General features: G+C 38.2%; 1 protein-coding gene across 1 annotated transcript in view; it reads left to right on the top strand.

Annotated features, from left to right (window-relative positions):
• LOC138041896 (protein KTI12 homolog) overlaps nucleotides 1-3,497 on the top strand; it is a 6,137-nt gene extending 2,640 nt beyond the window's left edge. The window contains exons 7-10 of the mRNA XM_068887585.1: nucleotides 1-7; nucleotides 1,716-1,778; nucleotides 2,051-2,119; nucleotides 3,338-3,497. The exon at nucleotides 1-7 is cut by the window's left edge and continues 77 nt beyond it. Of these exons, the coding sequence (XP_068743686.1) occupies nucleotides 1-7; nucleotides 1,716-1,778; nucleotides 2,051-2,119; nucleotides 3,338-3,481 (283 nt within the window). The 3' untranslated portion in view covers nucleotides 3,482-3,497. The remainder of the gene's footprint in view (nucleotides 8-1,715; nucleotides 1,779-2,050; nucleotides 2,120-3,337) is intronic.
• The last annotated feature ends 4,003 nt before the right edge of the window (nucleotides 3,498-7,500 follow it).

Here is a 7,500-nt window from a genome sequence, read left to right as displayed (position 1 = left end):
TCAAGCGGTAAGAGTTTACTTTACATGTAGCTGGTCAGAGAAAAATCAACCAACCAACTGCGCCAAGGTGACTGCTTATCGGTTAATTGTCTCAGTTGGAATCAGACTACCATGGAGGAGGTTGCATCGGACCATCACTCATGCTCTTAACTGAGGTTAAGGACTGTAAACGGTAGGCCCCGTCTCACATCCCTTGCTGTTAACTGAACGTGGGAGGTTGAAGAACCCAGATGTTGTTCCCCAAGTCGAGGGGATGACATTTCCAGTGTTGTTGCCGTCCTTCTAACTTGGGTGGACAAGCTCAAATGGTCCGTATTTCTCCTTCTAGTTCTTCTCAACTACACAATTATTGCGGTGGAAAACGGCTTAAGTTAAATCAAAAATTAAATACCTTGAAAATTCAGGTTTATCCCAGCTTTTTAGAAGAGTAGTTTAGTTTTCTTGTTCCAGGTTTAAAAAAAATAGCCACAGTGATGACAGATAAAAATTAATCAATAGGTGGAAATGTTAAAAACTCATATATATAAAATAAGTATATTCTAAATGATGAGGGCTCCTACATTGATGTACCAGAAATTATCAAAAAAATTAAATCATTTTCCACTTAGATCTTTACAGATTAACTATTTAACTTGTAATTGCTGTATTGTCATATATAGTATTAGTTTTTATTACACATAACATGAGAATTTTATTCCATAAAGCTCATTTGTACAAATCTATACGCTTTATTTTCACATGTGAAAAAGACCTATACAGCCAATCAGAATGGCGTACAGCTATTTCACATGTGAAAGTATAACCAATCAGCGATAGCGTAAAGGCGTTTCCATGCCAATCACTCGTGCATCTCGTGCAAATCGTGCAAATCGTGCAAATCGTACTTTGTTATTGAATTAAATTAAATTTGCATTTGGTTCTATTGTTAGTGAGTTTTTGTTTCTAATTCGCGTTCAGAAAACTATTTTAATGAAAATTCTCATGTTATGTGTAATAAAGAGTTTACGACATAGAAAGTGCTTTGTACGGGGTTTTATTCACTCGTTGTTTGTGTCAAAAACCCTCACTCGCTCGTTCCTCGCTCGTTCGGGTTTTTGACACAAACAACTCGTGCATAAAACCCCGTACGCCGCACTTTCTATGAAGTAAACTATTTATAGCTTAGGTTTACTATAGTTTAACTACTTTTTATAGCATGAATACATTTTATAAAATTCAAACAACATTTTGACGTTATATATTAAGTAACTATAAACAAATAAATAAATCGAAGAATTGTAATTGACTTATCCAAAGCAGCCTTTGCTACAGTTACCTGCCGGTCTGCTTAAGTGTAAACTGTTCTGATTGTAAATGAGATATGTATGTACCACTGTATGTAAAAAAATGTTACAAACGTATTTAAGTAAACATTAGATAAAGTTCAACGAGAGACATTTCAACTTTTGAAGGAAAAACGAGTTAAGGTGAAAAGGTTTTCAACATAGTTCAATTTTACTGAAATTTTCTTTGTTTCATGATTAAAACACAAAGAAATTATGAAGTAATGCAAGCCATGAAGATGATGAATTGGGGATGCTCGGGAAAAAATTGAAATTAATCGAAAGAACACAAAGATCGTTACTCATTACAAGCACTAGTTGTTTTGTTACTTGTGTTTCAATCATTGAAATCAATCTAACCTTGAAATGTTTCATTTGATGTTTCTATGTAAGCAACCACTGTCTGCAACAAACTTCTTGTATGAACTGGACAAAATCACTCAAGAAATAGTCTCGGTAAGCGTGGAAAATATGATCAATTTATTTTTTTGTAGAGTTACGGGCTTTGCAATGTACACGTATGTATCTGAATTACAAACTTGGTCAGGACAACTCCACCCACCACCCACACCACACTGACACACCCTTCTATGTGAAACTTCGTTTTCCTCGTATTTATGTTCCTTTCTTAAATCAGCGAAAGATAATTGACTGAAGATGATGAGCCTTTTTGCCTCTGTACTATTGCATGATTTACTCACATACCACTGTATTTTTATTTTCCGCAGGCATTGTTAAGTTCCCAGAGAACATTTGTACCCGGTGATATCCTGGCAGTCCCAGGAACACAAGAAAAAATATCCTCAACAAAACGTTACTGTTAACGTAAAAAAGGGTTCAAACTGCAACCAAGTTGACCAAGTGATTCGCCGTCTGTCGGTTTAGAAAATAGATACTTGAAGATCCTAAGCCCGGTTCCTACTTGTGCGATAAGCACCAGCATAAGCAGAGGACGTTCTCACACGTGAAACAAGCAACGAAAATCAGGCAATACGCAAGTGTAGTAACGTCGGAGAAGATCTACAGTAGTAAGATTCAAGATGGCGTGCGAATCGTCGTGCTTTTGCTTATGCTTATAACTCACGCCGGTTCCCACTGGTGAAATAAGCTAAGCGTGAGATAAGCGCAAGCACAAGAAAAGGAAATTGTCCTTTTCTTGTGCTTGTGTTTATGCTCGTGTTTTTGTTTATTTTACGATTCTTCTTATGCGTAACATGCTTGTGCTTATCTCACAGTGACGTCGACTAAAGCGACGCCTCAAAATATCACTTTGCACCATCGTAAGTCATAACAATTAATCCATGTCGTTTCACGTCACAAAATGTGACCGAAGTTTCCTAAAAATATTGATATCCCCTTCTTGACGGGGTTAAATAACCAAATTGAAGGTTTTGACAACAGCAAGTAAGTAATCCTTCATTCTCTAGCTTTACCTTAAAGTCGTTCGTACCAAACCAGATTAGCCCGTTTTAAACGTCGCTTTTTACATGTGCCGAATCTGATGCAAATGAGAAAAATCTATTGTTTTCGCTGATTTGCATTGGATTCGGCACATGAAAAATGCGACGCCCTGGTCAGAGCGAAGAGCCAACGGTCGCTGTGACAAAGGTCACTGAAAGGTTCAACGCTAAAAACATCAGCCCACAAACCCCTCTTACGGCCACCGTGGTTAATTTACCGTTATCACTGAACTCGTTTGATAAAACTAAATTTCTATATAGAAAAATCTGCTAAACGAAGGACATGATTAAAACCTCTAGAATCTCAAAATATCGGGGCTTCTGCTCTTAGATGTCATCATTAAATTCGGAATTACTGTCCAAAGCAGAACTCATCCCCCATGAAGATCCCCTACCCCCCTTCCTTATACTTCTTGTATTTACGTTACCTTTAATATCTTTGTACATTTCTGCATGTTTTTGGCTGCTGTGGAGAAATGACTTTCTAGTGTTCTTGCCCTTTCATTTTATTTTATATACTTAATGTTTCATTTTCCTTAACGTCCTGATGTGTACGTGATTTTAAACCGATCAGTTAATATGGCCGAATTGAGGAGAATACGAGGGCAGTTCATAACTTACACTAAAATGCACCCAGTGGAGGATACAAAGAAAATAGCCAATATGTTTGTACAGTACTTGAATAGCAACATAAAATAAATTGTTTTATTTCTGTCATTTGTTGGGGTGTTAAGCCCTGGTCAAACGGCGCGTGATAGTCGATGAAGTTGAAGCTCGTGCTTCCGTTTGACCACCAACTATCATACACTATCATCGACTATCATCAATTATAGTTCACCACTAAATTTTCTCCGATTCTTATTGGTTTGAATTGATCACGTGATGCGATAGTGTTCGTCCGCGGAGAGACAGTATCTGCCTAAAGTGCCCGTCCGAGGAAAATACCCGGATGGATAGTAGTCGTCCGCTGAAAATACCTCTGTAAACAAGCGGCCTTATGGAAAATAAACAATCGAAATTGTATTAAGAGGGTTTTTGTTTGTTTTCTTTTTCAAATTTTACATTGGCTGACACGGCTTTCGTCTAATAAAGTTGAAAATAATTCAACATGATTTTTGAGCTGGCGCGCGGAAGAAAATTTAGTAGTGAACAATAAAGACAATAGAGTGTTTATGTCTCGGTTCTATCGGTCTGATAGTTGCCCCGCGGAAATTTGATGTTCTCGCTTCGAGGGCAAATATGCTAGTTTTAAGAACATCAAATTTCCAAGGGGCAACTATCAGCCGATAGTTCCTCGACAGAAACACTCTATTGTTTAATTAGTACATACTAAAACAGTGGATAGCGTTGAACTCGCGCGCTAATTGGCTCGTCAAACTCCGAATATCCTGTGCTATTTACCTCCGAGCAACTCAGGAAAAAATGGAGTCCCGATTTGCATCCGTGACAAGCTTCGCGGCTCGGTAAATATCCACCGCTAGCCACCTCCACTTGGGTGAATGGTTGTTAACTATCATTCATTTTGAGCTTGTTCAAATTCTTCATGATAGTGGATGATAGTTTTCCTCGTTTGACTACATGTGATAGTTCATGATAGTTTTTGATCAGCTGTTTTCCCCGAAAATCGGCGGGCTCGTTTGAAATGGCCGCCAAAAGTTCCTCGCGAGGCTCAGGTGCAGCTTCAGAATTTCGTGTTTACATCCAAGATGATAATCATGACAAAGAAAATAATGAAGACCAAGATAACGTAGAGAAGGTATCTTCTGAAGAAAGCGTCAACTCGCAAGAATTAGAAGATACCCCGCAAAAAAAGAAGCGTATCACTAGACGTTCATCGGTCAAGAAGGGCAATGCGGCGAGATGGAGTAATGACCTGATATTACGTCCAGTAGACGAAAAAAAAAAAATGAGGCCCGGCCTTGCCTTTGGGAAGCTATTTTAGTGTTCACATTTTTACGCGGAAAGAGCCTAGAACAAGCTGCTCGTGTGACTTTGCTTGCGCGACTGCCGGTGAACTATCATCAACTATCACGAACGTCTTTGGCCGTTTGACTATGTGAATGATAGTTCGTGATAGTTGATGATAGTTGATGATAGTTTGGAGAGAATCATTTATCATCGACTATCATGCCCCGTTTGACCAGGCTTATGGACCATATTCTCCGACTTGAATAACTTTTTGTCTTGAAGTTCTCGAAATTCATTTATGAAGTGCTGAGAAAAGGTGGAATTTTTAACACTCCAGCCACTCAAATCTAATCATGTCTTGTGCCTTTGCGAGAAGCTGGCAGTTTCTTCCATGTCAACTTGATAAATGCATTCGTTAGACCTTTTTGGTAGCAAATATTTATTTTAGAACTTCCATGGTAGCGAAGAAGTTGGCTCCCTAAATGAATGCTCCGGCGATACTGATAAACCTTTGATAAATCTGTGTGAAATGTTTTTATCGACCACATCTTAAATAAATTTCATTGTACTGAGTTTCTGTGGCTTAGATACGGAATAACTTAATTGTAAATAGGAATTTACTTCTAGAATCCGAAACCCATCGGTAAAAGGTGAAGAGAATTGAATCGACAAGTGGGGGTGAAACTGTGGTATGGGAAAGGCATAACCGAGAGAGATAGGACGTTTCATTTAAGAACCAATGTAGCTTTTAATCATCTTATCAAACGATCGTCGGAAAATTTTAAAAATCTTGACGGTCCGAGAAAAAATTGCGTGACATACATTCTACCCTTTTAGAATGGTTTCCTATTTACTGGGTTGCCTATGGGCAAACCCAGTTGAGTCTGCGTTTAGTTTGTTTGTTTTCTTTTTTATTACTGGGTTGCCTATGGGCAAACCCAGTCAAGGTCTACGTTTAGTTTGTTTGTTTTCTTTTTTTTTTTCTTTTTTTTTGTTTTTTTTTTTGTTTTGTTTTTTTTCCGTGTCGGTAAAAGTCTTGCCTGTCACTCCCCTGGTAAGTAGTGTCTTTGTGTATAGAGCCTTCTGCGCGTATTTTCTTAGGATCGCGAGGGTAGTGGAACTGCGTAGATTTCTCTTGTGGCCACAGTAGAATCATTAACTTAGCCTGCAATGGCGTCGAAAGTCATGCAACGCGAATGGCGTTTTAGTGGATCCTTAAACAAAATATACCCTTATGGAGCTCAATAATGGAAAGTCAGTTGGATAAACTAGGCAGGAATCTCAAAAGCGACGAGTACTGGACTTCGACAACAATCTATCGCCCGTCGAGACGAAATCAAAGTGAGCAGTATTTACCTGAAGTACAAATAGGAAGAGGTTTTCGCCTCTAAGAGCAAATATGTTGTTTGTTTCAATAAAATTTTCGCTGGAAAAGGATTCTGTGGTATTTTCTGCCTTTGTGAATTATAATATCATGTTGTGTATTGAATTTTCGAGCTTAAGGTTCAAATGTGATATGGGAGAAGTTTTTTAGTATTGCTCTGTAAGCAGGAAGGGTTCACAGGCCTGTTGGAAGCGTGCTTTGAGTTTCAACAAAATGAGCCCCAAAATCAGTGAAAACTTGTGACGCAGATGAATAATAAAGTAGCTGCTATTTCCAAAATGATGGAATTACCTGGTGATAAATAACGTCGTACGCGTCTTGGAGAGTAAATTTTGACTTTGCATAAACAAGAGTTGGGCGATTGTGATCTTTGTTTTGACTTCGCTCGTTTCATTGTCAAACTTTATAACACTTGACAGAAAAAGAAACTTACAAAAACCCGGTATCTTGCCATCATTTGACACAGATGCTTCACTGTTTGGCGAGTAAACATACAGCGGTAACTTAATGACGGCGCCCGCTGAATTCCGGCCATGTCACTTTCGATTTTGCAATTTACTTGAACGTAGCAAAACTCTCCCAAAATGTTTGTCGCTGATCGTAACTTTTTATATTCTATATTCACGGTTCAAAATTAATGTTGTTTTCATGTCGTAAATATTTTATTCTCGATCGACCGTCCGAGAAACTTCCTTCTGCTCTTTCTGAAAACTGTGTATCAATAGTTATTTGCTTTTTCATCAATATTTGTTTTGCATAAAGCAAGCTAACAGAATCTGTACCTTGCTGAGTTCGCATTTGTTAGCATTAATAGTATTTTCGGTCAGATGTTTCTGTTTTTTATAAGGGGTTTATTGTTTTGGTCTCCCATCCTAACACTAACTCCGCGAAACAGGGCTTGACTTCAGTGAAGTTTAGTATTACAAAGCTGTCAGATGCTCAGAGGGCACACTTGTGGTGAAAAGAAGTTGTGAGGGAACTTGAAAATTATTCTCGCTTCTCTTTTATTTGTTATTCTTCAGAGACTGGAATGCTGTATTTCAATACCACACAATTCAGTGCCTTTTGATTTTCTGTAGCACGTACCACAGGCAACCCAGTGTATGCTTCATGTTTGTCGTTTATCGTAACTTTTTATATTCTATATTCACGGTTCAAAATTAATGTTGTTTTCATGTCGTAAATATTTTATTCTCGATCGACCGTCCCGGAAACTTCCTTCTGCTCTTTCTAAAAACTGTGTATCAATAGTTATTTGCTTTTGCATCAATATTTGTTTTACATAAAGCACGCTAACAGAATCTGTACCTTGCTGAGTTCGCATTTGTTAGCGTTAATAGTATTTTCGGTCAGATGCTTCTGTTTTATGAGGGTTTATTGTTTTGGTCTCCCATCCTGACACTAACCCCGCCCGAAAGGGATTCAC

This window comes from Montipora capricornis, chromosome 3 (genome assembly GCF_036669925.1).
Source record: "Montipora capricornis isolate CH-2021 chromosome 3, ASM3666992v2, whole genome shotgun sequence".
Taxonomy (NCBI): Eukaryota; Metazoa; Cnidaria; class Anthozoa; order Scleractinia; family Acroporidae; genus Montipora; species Montipora capricornis.
This window is presented reverse-complemented; position numbering and strand designations above follow the sequence as displayed.